The 24,711-nt window shown below is 34.5% G+C and overlaps 2 protein-coding genes across 2 annotated transcripts in view; one reads left to right on the top strand and one right to left on the bottom strand.

The window, feature by feature from the left end:
* Nucleotides 1-12,084, top strand: part of mfn1b (mitofusin 1b) — a 21,121-nt gene extending 9,037 nt beyond the window's left edge. Inside the window, 11 exon segments of the mRNA XM_016510673.1 lie at nt 218-406; nt 1,514-1,581; nt 4,160-4,281; nt 4,487-4,613; nt 5,599-5,703; nt 6,157-6,259; nt 6,524-6,750; nt 8,637-8,810; nt 9,978-10,174; nt 10,405-10,539; nt 11,422-12,084. Of these exon segments, the coding sequence (XP_016366159.1) occupies nt 218-406; nt 1,514-1,581; nt 4,160-4,281; nt 4,487-4,613; nt 5,599-5,703; nt 6,157-6,259; nt 6,524-6,750; nt 8,637-8,810; nt 9,978-10,174; nt 10,405-10,539; nt 11,422-11,491 (1,517 nt within the window). The 3' untranslated portion in view covers nt 11,492-12,084.
* Nucleotides 12,085-15,492: 3,408 nt separating this feature from the next.
* On the bottom strand, nt 15,493-23,959 carry LOC107706720 (guanine nucleotide-binding protein G(I)/G(S)/G(T) subunit beta-1-like). Its single transcript, XM_016510557.1, has 9 exons — nt 23,794-23,959; nt 20,792-20,890; nt 20,616-20,654; nt 19,001-19,107; nt 18,661-18,724; nt 17,387-17,549; nt 16,631-16,697; nt 16,000-16,201; nt 15,493-15,756 (listed from the first exon to the last, which is right to left on the bottom strand). The coding sequence occupies exons 2-9, from the start codon at nt 20,846-20,848 to the stop codon at nt 15,508-15,510; spliced, it is 948 nt and encodes a 315-aa protein (XP_016366043.1). The 5' UTR covers nt 20,849-20,890; nt 23,794-23,959; the 3' UTR covers nt 15,493-15,507.
* Between the last annotated feature and the right edge of the window lie 752 nt (nt 23,960-24,711).

Raw genomic sequence — 24,711 nt, 5'->3', positions numbered from 1 at the left:
CTGAATATAAGACGACCGCGTTTTTTCAGATGTATTTCCAAGAAAAAAACATCGTCTTATATTCGGGTCAATACGGTATTTGAAAATCTGGAATCTGAGGGTGCAAAAAAAAAAATCTAAATATTGAGAAAATCACCTTTAAAGTTGTCCAAATGAAGTTCTTAGCAATGCATATTTTTTAATCAAAAATTACGTTTTTATATATTTACGGTAGGAGATTTACAAAATATCTTTACTTAAAGCTGCAGTCCGTAAATTTTGCCGCACACGGACAGGTGCGTGGACTTCCTGGTGGAGGAGCTGAAGGTTGTGGATCGCGCACAAGCACCGAATCGTATTTTCTTCGTATCGGCGAAGGAGGTGCTAAACTCGCGGATGCAGCGGGCGCAGGGTATGCCAGAGACGGGTAAGAGCGTGATCCTAAAGGGATTCTCGAGCCAGCATCACATCTAGCAGAGGGAAATCAGATTCGGGTATTTAAAATAATTGAAATTTCATGCAGATTTTTGTATTTTTATAGATATTGGGTTTATTAACAGACACAGGAAAACACTTCACCTTTGACATGACAGTCTGCCAAAACAGCAGCTGTAAAGCCTTTTATGACAGTCGTAATGTTTGACATTTCAATCTCATTTCAGACTTAAACTGAAAACATGAAAAAAGCATGAAATCACTTCAACTAAAACTTGAAGTGATTTCATGCATGATTTCATAGAGTTTGATCAACTGTAGCAACATTTTAAATATAAGCTAAATATATGTTGTAAACAGCTTGACTTAAGTAAATATATTTTACACAGTGAACATATATTTAGTTTAAGCCTTGAAATGCCAAAATTTGCCAAAAATGGGTACTTTTAATGGGCAAGGAAATAACATTTCAAGTCTTACAGTACATTTTGGGTAAAGCCTGAGGAAGATCGATTGACCGAGACATTGCTCATTATATTAAAATATTTTTTATGTTGATGCAAGCTTAGTGTGTGGGATTTATATTTTTCTAGTAAATTTATTTATTTAGAAAAAAATAAATATATTTAGATTGAAAATATTTTAGTGACATATATATATAGCTATATTATAAATGTATTATATTAAAATATATGTACTATATAAAATATATTTAAATGAAAATATATTTATTTATATATTTATTCAAATATATACATATTTGAACATTTATATTAGTGATATATTTTTTGGTAATTTTTGTGTATTTAATATCTGATTTTTTTATATATATTTATTTTGCATAAAAAAGAAATTCCCACTGCAAGCAATATCAAACAGTACAGTACATGGCTGACTGAAATATTTGTGGTTTGTGAAAGCCACATTTGCAAACTGTCCGAATGGGTAATTCAGACTGAGCGTGATTGTATTGCTAGATGTTGAATTGTTAGTTGTGCTACTGGTTGCCCTAAAGTTATTGGTGGGTTGCACTTAACATGCAGTAAACATAATAAAAACAGGGCATGATAAAGATTCATGTGTATGTATGTGTTTATAGGAGGAGCTTTAGCTGAAGGGTTTCAGGAGCGACTGAAGGAGTTCCAGAACTTTGAGAGATCGTTTGAGGCAAGTGACAAAAACAGTGGGAACTCGCCGGTTACATAAAAACAAAAAAACACCAAAACCAAATTCGTATTTAGTAGGTACCAATGGAATCTACAATAGTAATTCTCAATTTTTTATTAATGTGCATCAGTATTAGTTTCATTAGAACATGTGAAGAGATGTGGATGATTAACTCATGTTTACAGTAAGCAGTGGGTGAAACAGTTTACAGTTTCGTATATGAGCTCAGATCATCTCAGTCCACATAAAGAGCTGATACGATTGTGCTCAGATGTACATTCCCTGCATGATTATATACAGCATGTGACTTTATCAAGCTTGAGCCACTGGAAACTTATTAACCAGCACTAGTTATTTCAGAGAGTCTGGCTCTTGACACACTAATATGCAGGAGGAGATGTTATTCTACAGGATAGAAAATATGTGAGCCTGGATCACAAAAGCAGTCTTAAGTCGCTGGGGTATATTTGTAGCAATAGCCAAAAATACATTGTATGGGTCAAAATTATACATTTTTTTTTGTAAATTTCCTACCATAAATATATCAAAACTTAATTTTTGATTAGTAATATGCATTGCTAAGAACTTCATTTGAACAACTTTAAAGGTGATTTTCTCAATATTTAGATTTTTTTGCACCCTCAGATTCCAGATTTTCAAATAGTTGTATCTCAGCCAAATATTGTTCTATCATAACATCAATGGAAAGCACATTTATTCAGCTTTCAGATGATGCCTAAATCTCAATATCAAAAAATTTACTGATTATGACTGGTTTTGTGCTCCAGGGTCACGTATGACATATCCAGGTCATATTTCGCCTCAAAATCAACATTATATTTTACATAAACAATATTAAGCCTATTACTAGAACTATTAAGAACTAGTGAGATGTTCAAAAGATCCTAATGGTTCTAAAATGGGCTTTTTCTTTAAAATAAACAATATAATTTATTGATTTTGGGGTTTTGTGCTTAAAAGGCTTTGTTAGATTCACATTCCTCATTTAGCAGATTCTTTCATCCAAAGCGACTTACAAACATTATCTAGTCTGATTCTAGACAGGTTTTTGTCTCCTCCTCATATGATTATGTCCAGTATCTGAGCAGCGTTCAGGGTTTAATCTGGTTGAGTTTAGTTAGTTTAACCCATCAGTCTCTCTCCACTGAACCGTCTGTATTCCTCAAACTGTGTCGTCATTGCTGAAGTCTAGATTTACTGAGGCGAGGACATTCGTTTCTTTAGTTCGGTTTGAATTTCTGTTTCACCCACTTCTGTTCGTTTAGTATGGATGAACTTATTTTGCTGTATATTTCAGTTTCTTTTGCTGTGTTCATATAAATGCGCTTTTGTTAATATTATGTTTTTTTTAGAAGAATCGCACAAATACAGGGAAGTCCAAAAATCTGAGACTATATTGAAATCTAGGATTTACATTTATGCATTTAGCAGATGTTTTTATACAAAGCAACTTACAAAAGCAACGAAAGCTGACAATATTTGAAGTATACAATGGCAGGTTGATTTTCTAAAAAAAAAGTGATTAGAGATGTGAGTGTGATTTAAAGAAGAATGAAATCCAGGTTTGCTGTGCTTGTTTTTAGAGCTGCACAATCTGGCCAAACTTTTGTGATAATATTGTGATTATATGAAATAATGATAATTATTATTACTAAATAAAAATATTAAAAGCTGCACAATTTGGGCAAATTTCGTGATAATATTGTGATTATGCAATAATAATGATATTGTTATTATTATTACTAAAGAAAAATATAAAAATTACTAAAGAAAAACAAAATAAGAAATATTGCTATTGGACTAGGGCTGCACAATTAGGCCAAATTGTAATTTTGTGATTATATCAACATGATTATAAATTAATAATAATAATAATACATATTATTACTCAATAAAAATATAAAAAATACTAAATAAAAAAAAAACATTAAAAATTGTAAAAAAACAAAAAAACAAAACGTAGCATATAAATACAATATAATATAATATTTAACTGTAAAATTACAATACTAATTATGGCTGTCTTTATTTATTTTCAAACTTAATCCATTGAACTTGAATCCATTGAAACCCTTAAAGCTTGTAAATGAAACATTCAGTGCAGAAATTTATTTAATTAATTCATAGCCTTTGTGATTTGATAATTGCACTAAGCTACATAATGATTTTGGTTCTATTTCGATTAATTGTGCAGCCTTATTTGACAACTAGACATTTAATTTAAACCCAGTAAATACTAAGACATTAAGAACATTTGTATTAAATTTGATAAAAAGGTGGTGCTTTGAGACTTTTTGACCTCCTATTGTTTTTATGTTTGCCTTTTGTGTTCATTGCAGTGTTTTATTGATATGATTTGCTTTTATGTTCATGCTACTGTGAATGAATTGGAGAGCCGCTGGCGTTTAGGGTTTAGATTTGCTGCAGTTTTTGCTCTTAATTTGTTGTTTTAGTTTCACGCCTGCAGCAGGTTTGAACCTTTAACCCTTTAAAGTTGGCCAAGAAGGCTCCTGTCACAGTAGCGTGTGTGTGTGTGTGTGTGCGCGTGACCTCGCAGGAGTGTATCTCGCATTCAGCAGTGAAAACCAAGTTTGAGCAGCACACAATCAGAGCAAAGCAGATCACAGAAACAGTCAGAGACATCATGGATCAAATCAACATCGCCGCCGCGGACAAGAGGTGCGTCTGTTTCTCTTTACTTTGGGAATATTGTAGCAGAAGACCCAGTACCAGAAGAGCTGATTATTTTGAAGCGATTCGTCTTTGAGATGAATCCAGAAAGTCTTAACGAACATTATAAGTTCAGTTATGAGTATTAATTATGTATATTGGCTTCCCGTGTGATCATCATTCATGTAATAACATGTTTTATGTCTGATCTCAGGGTGGTTTCTCTGGAGGAGAGAGAGTATCTGCTTGACCGACTGGATTTCGTTCGCAATCAACTCAACCTGCTCATCCAGGACATCAAGAAGAAAATCAAGGCCATCACGGAGGAGGTGAAACACAAGGTAAAACTGAGGATCCACTGTTGAGACGGGGCGATAAAATCTTGACTGATTTTAATCAAGTAAGCGTCAGAATAACTGCAGTAATATCTCCAGATGAACACTTACTGGACTGAAGCAGCTCAGCTTTACTTGATTCTCCATCATTTCAATCTCATCTTACTGAGACAGATTACTGGAGATATAGAGTGACGACTGATATTCAGATCATTTTATGTCAGTATCTGCTGTGCTGTTATAAAGATCTCACTGATTTACATCACAAGCAGCAGAATTTCATCATAGAAATATCAGCATCTGCAGAAAACGGCATAATTATGCTCAGTTTGAGTCTCTAAATAAAATTGAGTTGTTTTTTCACCATATTCTCACTATATATGTGACCCAAAAGCAGTCTTAAGTCGCTGGGGTATATTTGTAGCAATAGCCAACAATACATTGTATGGGTCAAAATTATTTATTTTTCTTTTATGCCAAAAATCATTAGGATATTAAGTAAAGATCATGTTCCATGAAGATATTTTGTAAATTTCCTACCGTAAATATATCAAAACTTAATTTTTGATTAGTAATATGCATTGCTAAGAACTTCATTTGGACAACTTTAAAGATGATTTTCTCAACATTTAGATTTTTTTGCACCCTCAGATTCCAGATTTTCAAATAGTTGTATCTCGACCAAATATTGTCCTATCCTAACAAACCATACATCAATGGAAAGCTCATTTATTCAGCTTTGATATGATGCATACATCTCAATTTAAAAAAAATTTACCCTTATGACTGGTTTTGTGGTCCAGGGTCACATATGAGAATATATGAGCCATAAAAGCATGATGGACCAAATATGATACAAAAAAAAAAACAAAAAACACATGCAAACTTTTAAAAAATATATTTTGTCTAAAAAAACGGTTCCATTAAAATAAAAAATAAAAAAGAGAGTCCAGAGCAGTGAAGGATTGATTATGTAGTTTGTGTGTTTCAGGTGTCAGACGCCATGGCAGAAGAGATCTGCCGTCTGTCTGTGCTCATAGACGAGTTTCGTGCAGATTTCCACCCGTCACCACACGTGCTCAAAATCTACAAATCTGTGAGTGTCAGAATAGATCTGTCACAATTAAATGGATGAACACAGCTGACCTATTACTAACTACATTTTTGTATGTTTTTGTATTTGCATCACACTCACAGTGAAATGTTTTTCGTCCAAAATCCTTTACATCGCTGCATATTAAACATCAAATGTAAAAAAAATATATATATATAACAATAATTTATATTATTAAAATATTTTTTAAATTATACTTTGTAAACATATGTATGTATTATTATTATTTTAATTTTTTTATTTTAATTTTTTTATTTAATTTTTTTAATAATGTATTTATTTTTTGCTTCAGAAATCTCATTCAGTACCTGGTCTTTTATATATGTATGAAATGTTTTTTTTTTTTTCATATTATTTATTATTTTAGTTTATTTTTGTAGCTTTAGAAATTATCGTCTCCTTCAGTACCTGATCTGATCTGTTCGTCTTCTGCAGGATCTTCTCAGCCACATCGAGAAGGGCATGGGCAAGAATCTGGCCTTCCGCTGTTCTGATGCAGTAAACGCCTCCGTTCAGTCGTCTCAGCAAAACATGATGGGTATGTGAGAACAGACAGACACAGTGACCTGCGTTTGATATTTAAACACAAGTGGGTGACAATCCTATTAATAGACAATCTCTGATAATGGGTGAAGTGTTGCTAATGTAATTCTTTACAAAGGTTAGTATGTACTTGAGTGCTATTATTCCGTTGGTGTCAATATGCTGTAGCGACGCTAAACCATAAAACCAAACGCTGTATGGACAGTTTATGCAGTGATAAATGTGTGTTTAGTAATCTACCTGCCTATTGTGCTTCCAGAGTGTCTGATGCCTCTGCTGCCCTCTGCTGCCCAGAGCCAGCTGCACATGCTCATTCCCAGCAGGAAGTTTGAGCTCAGCTACGACATCAACTGTGCCACCCTTTGCTCAGACTTCCAGGAGAACATCGAGTTCCAGTTCTCCTTAGGCTGGACTGCACTGGTCCACCGTTTCCTAGGTCCCGTCAACGCCAAACGTGCCTTGATGCTGGTGGATCAGACCCTACCGGTACATAAATCAGAAATCTGCGTTTCCACTGAGATGCATGGAGATGCTTGTGTGGACTTGACCTTCAGCCTCCATGTTTTGGTCTGAATTAGGGATGCATGATATTGGATTTTTGCCGATTTCCGATATGCCGATATTTTTCAACTCATTTTTGGCGGATACCGATATATTTCCTTTTGCTTGGAAACAACAGCAAGTCTCTCCTGTGAGGAAATTATAAACAAATTATTATTAATTTTGGTTAGTTTTTAACAAAAACTTATTTGTTAGAATTAAATAAACAATAATGAGTTTTTTTTTTATAATGACAGTACATTGAAAGCTTTAAAAAATAATTTTAAATCAACTATATATAGTTTATATATATATATATAAATCGCTGCATTTTTTTTTTTTTTTTTCCAGAAAGATGCTGTGGTAACCTTAAAATATTATTTTAAGATTTAACATTTGTAGATGGTCTAAGGCAAAAGAGTTGTAAGAATTCTGAAAATCTTTTACAGCTCATAATTTGTTTAAAAAAACAAACATATCACACATTAATGAATAAATCGATATATGTGACCCTGGACCACAAAACCAGTCTTAAGTGTCAATTTTTCGAAATTGAGATTTATACATCACCTGAAAGTTGAATAAATAAGCTTTCCATTGATGTATGGTTTGTTAGGATAGGACAATATTTGTCCGAGATACAACTATTTGAAAATCTGGAATCTGAGGGTGCAAAAAAATAATCAAAAATATTGAGAAAATCGCCTTTAAAGTTATCCAAATGAAGTTCTTAGCAATGCATATTACTAATCAAAAATTAAGTTTTAATATATTTACGGTAGGAAGTTTACAAAATATGTTCATGGAACATGATCTTCACTTAATATCCTAATGATTTTTGGCATAAAAGAAAAATCTATAATTTTGACCCATACAATGTATATTTGGCTATTGCTACAAATATACCTGTGCTACTTATGACTGACTGCTTTTGTGCTCCAGGGTCACATATATAAAATTATTTAATTTACATGTGTCATGTTTGTGATTTTAATTTTTTTATTCATGTAAGCTATAGCTTCTGACCTTTAAATCAAAACATACTCTTGATTTTATGACATCAATTACTGCTTTATTTAATCAGAGACACAATCTAAATGTTATTTGTGTATTTTACTTCAATTTTATTACAAGTATGCCAACAGCGCCCCCTCAGTAAATATAAAAATAAAAGCCTTACCGGACGGGCTTTAGGACCCAGGTGACTGTTGACTCTCGCACTCCGGAGGCATCATTCTGTACAAGCATTCTCAAGTTAAATGCAGTGATCCAAAATAGTGAATCTAATCATCATTCAGGCAAAAGTTTGCTTCAAGAATGACCACACTGCTGACGTGATTTATTCGCTTGCACACCCTAAGCACATGTGAGTTAATCCACTTATCGGCATAATTTTTCATATCGGGCCGATGCCGATATTTACATTTTAAGCCATTATCGGCAAAAGTTCACGTCAAGAATGACCACACTGCTGACATGATTTAATCGCTTGCACACCCTGAGCACATGTGAGTTAATCCTTTTATCGGCAAGGCATATCGGCATAATTTTTCATATCGGGCTGATGCCGATATTTACATTTTAAGCCATTATCGGCAAAAGTTCACTTCAAGAATGACCACACTGCTGATGTGATTTAATCACTTGCACACCCTGAGCACATGTGAGTTAATCCTCTTATCTGCATAATTTTTCATATCGGGCTAATGCCGATATTTACATTTTAAGCCATTATCGGACGATTCCGATATTGGTCCGATAATATCGTGCATCCCTAGTCTGAATGGAATTTTTTTAATGGTCTATTGTGTTTATTGTTGTTTTTTACTCAGCTGACGGTGCCAACCACCCCTTCGGCCCCAGCAGTGGTTCAGTCTCCGGTCCCCAGATCTCAAGGTCAGAATCAGCAATCACTGACGCAGGAAGAACTCATGATGTCCATGGTGAGCAACCTGGCCTCGGTCACTTCCCGCACGTCTATGAGCGTGATCATCGTTGGAGGAGTGGTGAGAATTATTGCTCGTTAATGCTTTAGAATAACTTTTATTTTATATTATTTATATTATATTATTATATTATATATTATTATAGGTGACAGTCAGATGTCCACTTCCTGTCTAATTGGGCGGTTCCTGGCCAGAATAGGCTGCAATGAGCTTGATTCCTAAATTAAGAAATACTTATGCCTTGTGTGAAGGTGTGGTCACATTAGCACAGTTTTGTGGGCAAAATTGTCCATTGTCTATTGCGAATAGTGTAGCAATATATGAAGTCGCTTCAAACCAAGCAGATGGGTGAAAGAAATACATAAATGATGAAGAAAGCCAAAATATTAAATGTCATTGGGGGGGGGTCAAAATTAAAATTTTTGCCTGAAATTTGGAGCAAAATGACTGTAGAAAGACAGCATCATTGTTATTTTTACACAGAGATTGGTAGCTGTATTAGTAAAATCTGTTGACTGTAGCAATCTTTGTTACATTACATGTCAATGGTGACAGCTCAAAAATGGGAAAAAGTACTTCTCACATTTCCCCCCCAAAGTTTGCATGCCTGTAACTCAATTGAACCATATAGAGTCTTAAAAATTAAAATTTGTTGAACCAAAATCTAAAAGGATATTAAGGTATATTTAATACTTCTTGAGTTACAGCCATGCAAACTTTGGAGAAAAGAAAACAAAAAGTGCTTTTTCCCAGTTTTGAAGGGTTACCATCGGCATATAATGCAACAAAGATTGCTAAAGTCAACGGATTTTACGAATAGAGCTACCAATCTCTGTGTAAAAATAAAATAATGATGCTGCCATCTTTCTAAAGTTATTTTCCACCTGCTGTTATTTGGCTCCAAATCTCATTTTGACCACCTCTACAAAATAATGGATTACTCAGTAAATATTCATCCATGGCATTGAATATTTTGGCTTTTTATGTCTTTCTTCAGAAAAAAAGATTAAATTTTTTTTAGCCAGGTAGGTTTCTGAAATTTGGTTGATTTGGCACAGAATGACCGAGCTGTGAATTTGCGAAACCTGTGTGGGAAAATCTTTTGCCCTCGTGCGAAATTCCAATCCACCCACAAAACTCCCAGAATGACAGTAAATGTGACCTTAACTTCCCATGAGTGTAAATGAATGCATTGTTATTAAAGTTCATCTCTATATCTTCTGTTAGGTGTGGCGAACAGTTGGCTGGCGTCTGATCGCTCTCTCCATGAGTCTGTATGGCATGCTGTACCTGTATGAAAAACTCACCTGGACCACCAAGGCCAAGGAAAGAGCCCTGAAGAAACAGTTTGTGGATTACGCCACAGAGAAACTTCAAATGATCATCAGTTTCACCAGCTCAAACTGCAGCCACCAAGTGCAGCAGTAAGTGTTTACATCAGAGTCCATTTGACATCAGGGTTTGGTCTGTGATGAAGTTGTTTACCATATTTGGATGCAGAAACACCAATATGAATATGTTTATGCTCTATGTGGACTATACAGTCGTTTTGAGATTAATACACTGCTATTGACTCTATACACTGCAGCTCAAGTGCAAGTCTGTGCATGCAAGTAGAAAATAATGTTAAAGTGTTCTTGTGTGTCTGATAAAGAGAAATCGGCAGCACATTCGCTCGACTCTGCCAGCAAGTCGACATCACCCAGAAGGACCTGGAGAATGACATCCAACGCCTCACTGACAAGATCCAGAAGCTGGAAAGTGTACATAAGCGATCCAAAGCGCTTAGGTCAGTGTTGGGGAGCAACTAGTTACATGTAACGGAATTACGTTATTTAATTACAAAATAAATGTAACTGGAATTAGTTATAGTTACTGAGAAAAAATGTGTAATTAAATTAGTTACTTAGGAAAATTTTACATTCGGAATATTTTCACACACATACAGATTTGATTGATTTCTTTCATAAATTGCACTGATTGCTCTAAAATATGAGACAGCAATGTTTCAGGAGTTTAGGACACATGCTTATTCCATAACTGTTTTATTTCCCATTTGGGTTTATGTATATGCTCACTGATCTATAATAGAAAACATTTATTTAGATCAGTGTATATGCTTTATTTTTTTTGATTTCAAAAACGGTATCATTGCTATTAATCTGTATCTTATGACTTTAAACCTGTATTTAACCACAGAATGATCTCGAAGTAAACATAGCTGTTAAAGTCTGATTCTGTGCTTTAAAATTAATTTATGATAATCTTAATTCAAGTGAAGAAGGATTCTGAAAGTCTGATAGTAATCAGTGTTGAGTTCTACTGTAAAGTTAACCCTGCCTGCTTTACATGTTTGAAAATGATTAACTTTTGAAAACATTTGTTACAAATTTAGAAAAGTAATCGAATGTAATCAGTTATATTAATAAAGTAATTGAAATTTTAAATACGGTAACTTGTAATCTGTAACCTATTACATTTCCAAAGTAACCTTCCCAACACTGGTGTTTGAGCCATTGATTTAGACTCCATATCCAGTTAACAAATGCATCTTGAGACTTCTGTATTTCTGTCAAGCTTTGAGTTGCACCTTAAAAATGTGAAATTTTCCACATCTCTTCTATCGATCATTTTGAGGCGTTTGTAATAATGGACACATTTTCTTTCCTAGACATAAAGCCACGGCCCTAGAAAAGCAGTTAGAGGATTTCAGCTCCCAGTATCTTCGTCCTCAACCCTGATTCTGTTCACACGGATACACTGGCTCCTTCCAGAGAGTGATGTAACTCCTGAATACTGTTACGCCCTGCTGTTTCGGGAATTCTCAACTCACCACCAGATGTTGCAAGGAATGCAAGGGGAAAAAATGTTACTAGTAGTTAACACTAAAATGTGTATTCTTGAAGTAAAGGTGGTTTCAGTGCGGTTTTGGTTGAGGTTTTCCTGTACAGAGATTCAGTTTCACTGGTACTGAACTTAAAAACACTATTTTGTGAACTGTGAAGCTGCCCTATTAAGCAAAACATGAGGGTAAAAAGCTGGAATTTGAAAATGGAGTCAGTTTTGCTGTTCAGGTTCAGCCTAATGGAGTCAAAAAAAATTTCATACTTATACTCTGCCTTTTTCACAGAGCCTTTTTATTCAGAAACAGTTCATGTCATCAGACAGGGAATTCAGATTTTGTAGATTTGCCTTTTGATCACAAAGCCTATTTTCTATATGTTCCTTGGTAGCAGTTTGAATCAGTATAACCCAGTGTTAAAATTCTATTCTATTTCTAAACGTATGTAAATGTAATATCCTGAAAATAAGTTTCTCCTGTGTAATAAAAAAAAATATTATAAAACATTACTAAATTGTTGTATTACTGTGTTAAAGAAACTCTACATTTTCTTATGTTTGGATATTACACTATTAATCCCAGTAAAGAACTTTTACAGATGGACATCCGAGGTTATTGACGGCGTTGCAAAAACTGCTCACCTTCTGAATCCAAATGTGTCACTTTCACAAGTTTGAAGACTTTTCGTTTAGGGCGGCTGTCAAAACAAGTCGTCTTTGGTTTTATTTTCAAATATAATTTTATTCAGGGCAATCTTACAGTATGTATAAACCATGTGTCAAAAGTCTGTCAGTTGACCTTTGCTCCATGGTTGCCAGGTGTTCATAACAAAACTGGCCCAATGGCTTTCAAGGGGGTCCCCAGGTAAAAATCGCGTTCTGGGGGGTAAAATACACGGTTTTTGGCGGGGTTCGACTAGTAAAATTCGCATTTTAGGAGCTAAATATCACGTGATTGGGGTCGCTTAAACCCGCGGCAACAGTGTTAAAGTAGCCCAATTCCGCGGGAAAACCGCGGACTTGGCAACAGTGGTTCGCTCGGACATTCGCGGGCTTTTTAAATCTAGAGCGCGCGCCAGGATTATGAGACGAAGTGGCGCGAATTTCTGAGGTAAGTTCTCGCACAATTATATCAGTGATTTTTGACATTAAAATTAACATATAATAATGGCAACATAACATTAAGCTGCAGGTTCTTTACAAGCAAGATTAAAGAAAAACAGGACGATCTTCGAATATAAGTGACGCTGTGGACCGAAGTGCATTATTTTCGCTTCTCTCCTTCCCTCAAAAGATAGTTTACTTTTAAGTGAAAACGCCTATGAAAAACCATTTACAACTGATTAAATATTTTGATCAGTCTTGTTTTCAGTTGAAGACGGCATGTAATATAACTTTCCCAAGATATACAGCCCTAACATCCATATTCAAATATAATTACACAAGTTTAAGAGACAAATCAATCCGAACACATTAAGATGTGGTTAAAAGTCTTTTTATTGGTTACAATATCAGTGTATGGCAGCATTATCACCAGGTTACTTTACAAATACGAAGAAGTTGAGAAACAAAATGTTATTAAATGATTATTTGAAAATATGGCACTGTGAAAGTACACAAGGCACCACACTCCTGGTTTTATTGGCTCAAAGAAAGAAGAAGAAGAAAAAAAAGATTATGAAGCTTACAAATCGAGCCAAAAGTATCTTATGAATACTTAAAACATCGGGGTTCTAACATGTACTGTAATACTAAAAATGTTCTTTTGTTGCCAAGTTTGAGTGGTTTGGAAATAATTGGGAAAAAAACCCTAAACGCATTTGGAAAAGTCATCCATGGTTTTCATTAAAGCTCTGAAAGACTACATCAGCATTTCAGCCACTCTTACAGCACTCTTACGGCAGCTATACGTTAAATTTCAGCTGATCCAGAACCAACCACTCAAATCTTCAACATGATCATAATAAAACAACCACAAAAAGAATCACTGATCGGCAATCTTGCAACCTCTACAGTACCAACAACAGAAATCTGACTTAAATCTAACCAATACTTATAATACCAGGTTTAAATTGAATTCAAAGTGACTTCTAAATGAGACATTATTACCAAAGACATCCCTTTTCACAGTTAATCATCATAAAATTCAGCAAAAAAACATAAAACTAAAATCAATTCCTTTATGGAGCAGTGAAAGGGTTTTTATTTATGCTAATAAGCATCTTCATACTGAAAAAGGACTTCTTACAGAAAAAAAATACATATTTTAATACCTCAAAGCTGCATTCCGATTCCCTTTTATATAAAAAGGTAAAGTAAAAGAAAGATTTTAAATGCTTTTCACAGTTACACGACATGTTAAAAGCATTAACAATGGCACAAATATCACCGTTTTAATGAGGCTTGTTAAGCTGGTTACTGACACGCATCTCAAACCAGCATCAATCTGGCAACCGCAACAAACACAGGCATACTGTCAGAACCGATGGCACTTAAATATGGCGAAAGTGAGTAAACCGCTTCATCACTCTGGTCTACGTTTTTTGATCCATAGAAAAATGAAGCCTAATATAGTGACTTGTCAGCAGTTTAACTATCCTGACCAGGTAGTGTTCTTCATTTCCACCTGTATGCACACATTTACATGCTGAAATTGAGAGATCGCCAAAAAAGAAAAAAAAACTTAGTCTCCGCATTCAAATGAATTAACACCAATAAAAATATTTATACTGTTTTCAAGACGTTCCATCTTTGTAACACTGCGACATTTAAATTTAAGAGGGTTCTATTTCAAATTTTAAAATCGAAAAAGCAAATGTTATGAATTCATTCGAAGCACAGATTTCTTTGCAAGCACCAAGAATAGGAATTTATACACTAGGATTAGTTATATTGTGATCGCTAGTATTTAAGGTTGAAGTTCAAGGGCAGATCGATTATGAATTTTATCATCAATCAAAAGCAAAACTCCTAAAAACAAGGCGTCAAAATGCTTCGAATTAAACATTCGATCTCAAGGCTGCGAGAAAATTCAGTGCCTTCTTTTCAAACACACTCAAGCACCAATAAATGATGATTGATTTAGTGGCGTGTAAAAAAAACCCAAAAGGTTTTCATCTGCATAAAAAAAAATCCATGCGTTTCACGCTTTTGTTTTCCAATGCACAAAAACGTCACAAACTTTTTGTAATACAGATGATCAACTAGAAAAATATATACATGAACACTATGTATGTATATACTATATGGTATATACATACACATAATGCTGTACATATATACCATATCTATATTCATATACATGAATATTTACATATTACACAATGACACTTTAATAATCTCTTCCTATAATTCCTGTGGCCGGCAGTGATGATTGGTTTCTCCACGGGATTCATCTACTTACTGAACATCATGTGTAATAACTGGAATACAGAGGAACTGCTGTGGAAAGACGTAGAAAGGGACCGAAGGAAAAATAAACTTAAAAAAAAAACAAATAAAATAAATAAAATAAAAAATATCAAAAATAAAAATATAAATAAACATAAAAATAAATTAATAATAATAAAAAATAAAATTAAAAAATCATAAAAATAAGTAATAAGATAAATCAAATTATAAATAAAATAAAAGCAAAAGTCTAAAATAAAATAATAATAATACAAATAAAATAAAATAAAAAGTACAATAAAGCAAACAACAAAAGTTAATAATAAAAGTAAATTATAAATAAAATATGCAGAAACCCTCCCCCTATAAAAACACATTTTTATACGTGTAATTTTTGGCATAAAGGAAAATCTATAATTTTGACCCATACAATGTATTGTTGGCTATTGCTACAAATATACCCCAGCGACTTAAGACTGCTTTTGTGCTCCAGGGTCACATTTACAGCATTTTCACACTTACATTTTCAAGGGTAGTGAAAAAATGTTTTGCTCTTGCCTGCACGTTCGCCTTTTAAAGTGTCCCAAACATTGCAATTGAAGTCGTCGTATCCGGCCAGCAGGAGGCGTCCACTCTTGGAGAAGGCCACGGAGGTGATGCCGCAGATGATGTTGTCGTGAGAATACATCATGAGCTCCTGATCCGCACGCAGGTCAAACAGCCTGCAGGTGGCGTCGTCTGAACCCGTTGTGAAGGCATTTCCATTCGGAAAGAACTGCGAGAGTAAACAACCGAACTCAATACAACTGCCCATGTAGAGGAGCTTCTAGGACACAATAAACGCCGCCCGATTTAAACAAACAGCAAGCGTAATTTTAAAGGGGTCCTATTATGCTTTTTCACTTTTTCAACTTTAGAACCTAGTATGAGAGCCTGTTCTAGTACACCCCCAAAACAAAATCAAGACTTTGTGAAAGAGCATAATAGGACCCCTTTAAAAGTCGATTGAAATACTTACGCAGACGGCATTTATATCCGAGACGTGGCCGGTGAAGGACTGCCTGCACATCCCATCTCTGATGTCCCACAGTTTGGCAGAAGCGTCGCAGGCTCCTGACACGAACGTCTTTAAGTCGGGACTGACCGACAGACTCATGACATCACCCGTGTGTCCCGTGAAACTGGTGGTCTGCTGGCCCGTCTCAATGTCCCACAATGCACTGAAGGAGCAAAGTTAAACATGGAGTCCATTTCATTTCAATCAAAACCAAATGCTTTTAATTCAAAAACAACATGAAATAACACCTATTATGCATTTAACATTGCAATAAATATTTCCTGTAGCAAAAGTAGAGCATGCCGATAGCAATGTAAAGGTCATGGGTTCGAATCCTAGGGAATGCATGAGCTAATAAAATATATACCTTAAATGCCAGTCACTTTGGATAAAAGAAAATAAATGATAAAATATACAATTAAAAAATAAAACAAAATAAATAATTTTTAAATAATCAATTTCAAACAGAAATTTAACTAAAATATGTACATGCCAAATAAAGTTAACACCGCATACACCATTTATCCCTTGACATACTAATGCTACACAATAATCAGTTTAATTATTATTATTGTATGTAACATTAACTCACCATGTGGTGTCACCAGAGCTGGTGATGATCTGATTGTCATCAAGAAAACGACAGCAAGACAGATAGCCTACAGAATCATTAATAAAAAAATAATAATTTAGGTCTTTCATTGATTAATTATATATTGTATGAAATGCCATACAGAAAGAACTGTTTTAGAGCAGGGTTTCCCAAACTGAAGTTTGTGAGTTAGCTAAGGTCATAATATTTAGTTAATTAATACTTTATTAAATCATAATGTCAAATTTAAATACATAATTATGTTTACATATAATATAAAATACAGAATTGTATTAAAACAATTTCTGGTCAAAAGTTTGGAATAATTAGAATGTTATAATGTTTTTGAAAAGTCTCTTCTGCTCATCAAGGCTGCATTTATTTGAAATGTCAGTAATATTGTGATACTTAAAATAACCATTTTCTATTTAAATATATTTTATAATGTAATTTATTCCTATGATAAAGCTGAGTTTTCAAAAATAAATAAATAACCAGTAGTGGATATATTATTTAACATCAATAATATTATTACAATAAATACAGTAAAAATAAAACACTTAAAATATTTTATTTGTTTACCTGCATAAACTGGCATCAGAGAACCGAGAACACGCAAATGTGTTGTTAAATTATTGAAAAATTTACTTTAAATCTCAGTAAACATTTCAGGTCAAAGGGGTTCTGCTGATTAATCCCTGTTTTAGAGGAAGTACTAGGTAATATTACTGAAGAGATAAATAAAAGTGACTCTACCTGTGTGTCCAGCCAGTTCTCGGTTTACCCTAACGTTGCCCTCGCGGGTTTTAAGGCTGTAGGTGGAGCAGATGTTGTCTAGGCCTCCGCAGGCCACGTAGTTCCCCGACGGGGCATAGGCACAGGTCATGACCCAGGAGGAGCGCAGGGGAATAGCGTGCATCTGCCGGACAGAGTTAAAAACATACAGCTTACTTCAGCAATATAACGAGCTAAAGCTGAAGATTAAAAGAAAACAACTGTAAAAGTGATAACCTTTTACCTTAAAAGAATAGTTCATCCAAAAATGGTAACTTGCTAAAAAAATGTGCTCACCCTCAGGCCATCCAGGATTAGGATGAGTTTGTTTCTTCATCAGGTTTGGAGAAATGTAGCATTGCATCACTTGCTCTGCAGTGAATGGGTGCCGTCAGAATGAGAGTCCAAACAGCTGATAAAAACATCACAATAATCCACAAGTAATCCACAGCACTCCAGTCCATCAGTTAACATCTGGAGAAGACAAAAGCTGAAACAAATCCAGCATTAAGACGTTTGTAACTTCAAACCGTTGCTTCCGGCTGAAATCAATAATCCATAATAACGCTTCCTCCAGTGAAAAAGTGCGTCTCCTGTTAAACCGTTGCTTCCGGCTGAAATCAATAATCCATAATAACGCTTCCGCCAGTGAAAAAGTGCGTCTCCTGTTGTCTCTCACATCAAAATCCAGCCACATATTTGTTTAGAGCTGTTTTGGACTGTTTTTGCTTGTAAACGGTGCTTGATCTGTGCAGATTTCTCTCCTGATTCAGACTAGACACTTTTTCACCGGAGGAAGCGTTATTATGGATTATGGACTCGGATTTTAGTTAAAAATGTCTTAATGCTGGATTTGTTTCAGCTTTTGTCTTCTCCAGATGTTAACTGATGGACTGGAGGTGTGTGGATCACTTGAGGATTATTGTGATGTTTTTATCAGCTGTTTGGACTCTCATTCTGACAGCACCCATTCACTGCAGAGCATCCATTGCAGAGACACTGATATAATACATTTCTCCAAATCTGATGAAGAAACAAACTCATCTACATCTTGGATGGCCTGAGGGGAGCACATTTTCAGTACATTTGAACTATTCCCTTACAGAGCATGTTATACCTGATTCAACCCATGAAAATGATCTTTGTCTGTATAAATGAATGTATTTAGGTCGGTGATGATAATTAACATTTTTAATTTGAATAAAACAATGTTATCATTTTTTTCCCCAGTGTACACTGCTCTAGTATCTCATTACCTTGTTGGTCGTATAACCATCCCATATGATGAGTTTGCCATCTTGGGAGGCACTGACAAGTAACCTGAAAAAAGGCACAGAAATTATAAATATCCACACTGCAGCCGATCTATTTTTCAATCAACGAAATGTAATTAATGTGGGACACAGATGGGATTTGAGCATCATGGTGGGAAAGGCCTTTTCCCAGCTCCACGGAAAACGAACACCAGGGTCCCAAGCGTTATTTCATGAAATATTAATCACACAGTTGAAAGGAGACCAGCCCAGAGTGTTTAAAGTAGTTTTTTGGATCTAAAACTAATCGTGATGATTAGGGACTCTCCGATCAAACACACACCTGGAGTCACTGCCCCAGTGCATGGCGTAGATTTTGGCGAGATGACCTCTGAGCGTGCGTCTCGTTCTCATCTGTATCCGCCCCACTGAGTCCAGGCTCGCTGTCATCTGCCATATGAGCCCAAAACAGCAAGAGATTAAAGATCACACAACATCATCAGTTCCCATTAGAGATGTCTTCTAGTCCAATGTGTAGAGCTGCCATCAGTACAGTTAGCAAGCTCAGCATCATCTTCTATAGCATTTCATGTGCGTTTAGCTCATTTATACAATATTTACTCAAAATTCACTAAAAAGGCAGAAAAAAAAAAAAAAAGATTTTCAAGGAAGTCTGTAGATGAACTGGATGATATCTATGAATAATATCTTTAAAAAATTCTTCTGATTGGCAAAAAAGGCCTAATATTACATAATTTGATGATTTCAAGTTCAAAAATATAAAAAATTTTCAGTTTTCTCACACAAAAAAAAAAAAATATATAATATATATATGCGTGTGTGTAAAATATTAAGATACCACTTAAATTCTCAGTTTCTCTGGATTTACTAGGTATGGGTTTGAGTAAAATGTTAATATTTGTTTTATACTATCTGATAACATTTCCAAATTTTAAATACAAATATTGTCTTTTTTTTCAGAGAATGATCAATTAGTCAAAATATCAAATGTTTTCATTTGTTGTGAATCAGGGTTATATTTCACCAAATACTGATTTCTTAACTCTTCTGAAGTTAAAACATTGGTATTGTTTTGTCTAAAAATGAATATAAACATGTCTGAAAACATGGCATCATTTTGTTATTTTGACCAGTTGTCATTTTATGCAAAAAAGCTCTAAATGACCACATTTTTATTTAAAATTTGGAAGAAATGTCATCAGTAGTTTACAGAATAAAACAAAAAAATATGTTTTACATAAACACTTAACTATAAATCAAAATTCCAGAGAAACTGAGAATTTTCAAGTGGTCTCTTTTTTTTTTTTTCAATAGCTATATAAACGTAATTATCAGCTTTAATGCACAAAATAACAAAAGCAGTCAAATGTCAAAAGTTTTGTTTTCAAGATAAAACAAATTCAAAATGTGTCGTTTAACTTACAATCTGCAAAAGTAAGTTTGTTTAAATACTCCATTTAATGTCAAAGAACAGCTTTTTTTTTCACAAAATGTGTTATCTTTCTGTGGCTGTTTGGATGCAGTGAAACACATTCCACAGATGTAGCAGAAAACATCTCAGTTAGTTTGCATTTTCTTCAGTCATTGGCCATAATCAGGATTATGCATAAAATAACATCTTCAAAATCATTCATACATGTGAAAATGGGCTGGTAATTGAACAAATAGCTGTATTCTGGCTCAGATGAAGACATGAATCATGTCTTTGTGGTGCTTTTCTCCTGATTAAGTGAAAATACAAGACTTCTTCACCTTACAAATGGTTGTCAAAAACAATGCAACAAAATGCATCAAATTTAGTGAAAAAGTGTGACGTGCTTGAGCAAAACTGTCACTATTTTTGGTATAAGCAGCTCAAAATTAGTAAGAAACGACTATTGGATTGTATTTAGCAAATGTGATGCATGATGCAATCATTAATGATTTTTGTTTCGTACCTGCGAAAGTGTGGAGTCACTGCAGGCTTTTCTAGCATCCTGAAAAACAACAACAACAAATGCAATTCATGACAAAACTTGTCAATTCAAATACACAGCACAGGAAGTGTACAGTTTACATAGATGTCCTCTCATATGAACGCTTCCTTTTGTTGCATGTCGGTCCAAACACTTACCCGGATCTGGTTGCGAAGCTGTTCCGCTTCCTGTCGCAACTGTTCCAACTCACTCATTGTTCCTGTTTGACCGGCACCCGAGACGACAACGTGCTGGACCTGCAATCATGCATCGTACAATGACATCATTCCTACATTGCATGCACTCACCCGTCAATCAAACATTGCACTAGTGATGCATGCAATCATGAAATCCCTTAAAATGCAATTACAAATGGACCAGCTTCCTTTGACCAAATCCATTCCAGCAACTTTAATTACATGCACAGACTGATCTGAGAGCAGTGGGAAATTACTCTGAGCTCAAAGGGTCTTCAAAAGACCACCAACTGCTGCCAAATGCCACCCATATGTTCACTGACCTTTCCGTCAAATCAGGCGTCCGTCCGCGTCTCTGATGTTTCGCTCACCTTTGATTCCACATGAATGCGTTTTAATAGTTAAAAGATCTACTACAAACTCAAACAGCGTCTGTGAGTTTTCAGTAACTAGGTTATTAGAGTAGTAAATACACTCTAAAAAATGCTGGGTTAAATACAACCCAGTGTTAACCTGGGTTAATCATTTAACCCAACCGCTGGGTCAAAACAGCCCAATTGCTGGGTTTGTCCCTATTTTACCCAGCACTGGGTTGTATTTAATCCAGCATTTTTTAGAGTGTACTAGACTGATGGTTTTGGTTACCAGTCCAGCGTCTCTCATACCAAGGGTGTCATTTGACAGAACTTAAACTGGAGTTTAGTTAGCTGTCTATGACTATAAGCCAATAATCTTTTGATGATCTTTTACTTTGTGTCCAGCAAGTTAGAAAATGCCATTGAAACTCCATCGAATGTCCAATAAAAATAACTTGCCATGGATACAGTTAGCGAGTTAACAATCACCTTCTATAGTATTTCAATGTGCATTAGCTCATTTACAGAATATTTACTCAAAAGTTACTAAAAATGTAAACAGGTTTTTTTTTGACACTACCAAAAGTTTAGAACATTTAAGATTTTTAAAATGTTTTTGAAAGAAGTCTCTCCTGCACACCAAGGCTGCATTCATTTAATCAAAAGTGCAGTAAAAATTGTGAAATATTATTATAATTTCAAATAGCTGTTTTCTATGTGAATCTATGTTAGTGTAATTTATTTCTGTGAGGCAAAGCTGAATTTTCAGCATCATTACTGCAGTCTCACATGAATTTTCAATAAAAATAGCTAGATCATGAAATATACTGTTAACATGTTATAAAATTACTCATACCATGATGTAAGTAATTGGTTATTCCGCCCAACCACTACCAGACCAACAACACCCTCCATATTTTTAATACCAAAACCATCATGATAAACTTCAGCAATGGGGAAACATTTAACAATACACCTCATGTTTCGGTTTGAGCTTTTATGTAATGCTGAGTGATTAGAGATTGAAAATGTTTCCTGAAAGTGTTACTCGTGTAAGTCTAGCATCAGTTTATCAATGTGACAATATACATCTCAAATTCTATTTTAGGCCATTTTTTGTTTTTTGTTTTGGGAGGGCGTGAGCTGATGAAATTGAAAAGCTAATAATTAAGTACCGGTAAATTACAAAAATGTCAAATGAAAATAAATAATTTTAAATGTAATTCAATCAAAATAAAACTCTTCCTAAAAAAAAAAAAGATTATACATTTTATTTGTTCACTTGCATGTCACGCAACCATTAACCAACCTCTGAAGACCATTAACATGTGAATGTGTTGTTAAATGATTGAAATATTAACTTAAAATATCAGGAAAGATTTCAATTAATATTTTAGGCTGAAGGGGTTCGCAAAAATATATATATATTAGATCAATATTTTAGTGTGTTCATTTGAATGTGTTCAAATGGATTTTCATGAACAAATAAAACACTAAAATCAGCTCTGATGTCAGAAAACAGCTGTTTCAAGAGACATTTCTGAGATACATGAATGAGAACCTGTGTGCTTTTATTTAGTTAGAAAACAAAAAATACAACTATAAAGCTATTCCAGGAAGCAATTGTCTCATATTTGCCTGCTGGGAAGAGGAACTCAACGATATTACACACAATCACAAATGACAATAAAATCTAACACGTATATATATGTATATATGTATATATATATATATATAAAAATGAGATCACCTAATAACTACTGAAATCTGAAATTATTCAGTTAAAATATAATACATGCTAGACCATTCTAACCTTGAAAATAAGTTGAAATTAACCACTGATAACCAACAATATTTACAATTATTGCATCAGAAGACTGTATCAGAGTAAAACAGCATATCAGGCCCGTAAATATCAAAATAATTAAAGCTGGCAGATATTAACATCTAAAAAAAACTTTAGCTAAATCAAAACAGACTGAGATTTCAGAAAGGTAAAGTGAAAGTAAAACCATTAGCTTCTGCTCAAACAATCTCGGCTACTGTGTCCTTCACAAAATACTTTAAATATGATTTTTAAATTAATTCTGTCAACTTAGCTGGAAGATATAACTTCTAAATACAATTACTTGCAGAGCGCATTCACATGTATTCATCCAAGTAAGACTTTGATTCAAAAACAACAGTTAGTGTTTACTATAGTAGTTACTTTGAGATTGTGTGTCGATCAAGGACACAATATGACAACCAAGCTGAGATTTAAACCCACTACCTTTCATTTATCACCCAGATATTTAACCACTTCACTAAACTACCCATTTAGATGGTTAACTAGTGCGAGGAAACACTCAACATGTTAAAACCGTTAAAATTCAAACTGAACTCTTGTGTTTATCGGGCCTCCTGTTGCCTCTTCACTCTCAACCATAACTAGCAGATTATAATTGAACTAATTAGCTACAAAATCGAGATTAAATCCATCATTGACCCTAAAAACAGTACAAACGAGTTCAGCGGTGTAAGTAAATCACAGTTTACGAGCTTTTTACAAGCAGGAAATAGACGAGAAAAGAGAAACACGGCGGACGATTGTTTTTTCCCCCTCACCTGATCAGGCTAGTTTGGGCAAAATCCGCTTCTTTCAGATCCCTTGCATGTTGATATGCGCACAGATAAATTTCAAAGCAGAATAATTCATTGGAAGTCAATTTTAAACACATTTAAAGGGCCACACAGCCCTCACGCAAACTGAGAGGTAATTTTTGCCAGCAATCTCTTCACCACACCCATAAGGGAACCGGGAACATGGCAACAGGCGCGGCGTAGGGGGGAACCGACAAACACCGCTTATCTACAACATGCTAAAATCACTGTATAAAAGCACAAATGTGATTTACATTAGTTATATATTTATAAAATTACGATATACCTGCAAATTGTGTGTTTTTCGTGTGAGCAGAGTCAGAACGGTAGTTGTTAGCGCGGTCGGGTTCCCCTACAGACGAATGGTACAGTCCGTCCGCTGCCTCAACAAAGCGCCTGTTGGAGAAACAGGAAACGTATCCGCTGCGTGTTTGCGTCTCACAGGGAAACTTGCATTGTTTTGTCGTAGTAAAAGTTAAATTTCTACTCTTAAATGCTCGGAAACATTCATACGTTGTTCTAATTTAAAACTCGAATACCATTGACGTTATTTTGTGACTTTATTGACATGTATTGTACTATGTTGTGTATTATAGACAAACGGATAGACAGGCAGATCAGCATTTTGTGTGCATCGTAATAATGTGTACTATATACAGTAAGGCTGCACGATTTGGGGAAAAGATTAATTAAGATTTTTCTGAGAAAAAAAATACGATTGCAATTTAAAATGCGATTAAAAAAAAAAAGAAAATATCCAGGTTTGATGTGCTTGTTTGTATGGATGCCAGATTTGGACAAAATCGAGTTGTTATGTCAGTATAGCTATAGAATATTAATAATAATAATAATTATTACTACTACTACTATTACTACTACTAA

This window comes from Sinocyclocheilus rhinocerous, unplaced genomic scaffold (genome assembly GCF_001515625.1).
Source record: "Sinocyclocheilus rhinocerous isolate Xijiao unplaced genomic scaffold, SAMN03320098_v1.1 scaffold4629, whole genome shotgun sequence".
NCBI classification, from domain to species: Eukaryota; Metazoa; Chordata; class Actinopteri; order Cypriniformes; family Cyprinidae; genus Sinocyclocheilus; species Sinocyclocheilus rhinocerous.
This window is presented reverse-complemented; position numbering and strand designations above follow the sequence as displayed.

What these genes read in the sequence shown, in the direction of transcription:
- LOC107706720 (XM_016510557.1), bottom strand. Translation starts at nt 20,848, where the DNA reads ATGAGTGAGTTGGAACAGTTGCGACAGGAAGCGGAACAGCTTCGCAAC. An exon ending in AGCTTCGCAACCAGATCCGG is followed by an intron (nt 20,655 to 20,791) that starts GTAAGTGTTTGG and finishes GTTGTTTTTCAG; the next exon opens with GATGCTAGAAAAGCCTGCAG. An exon ending in CACTGGGGCAGTGACTCCAG is followed by an intron (nt 18,725 to 19,000) that starts GTGTGTGTTTGA and finishes GCCTTTTTTCAG; the next exon opens with GTTACTTGTCAGTGCCTCCC.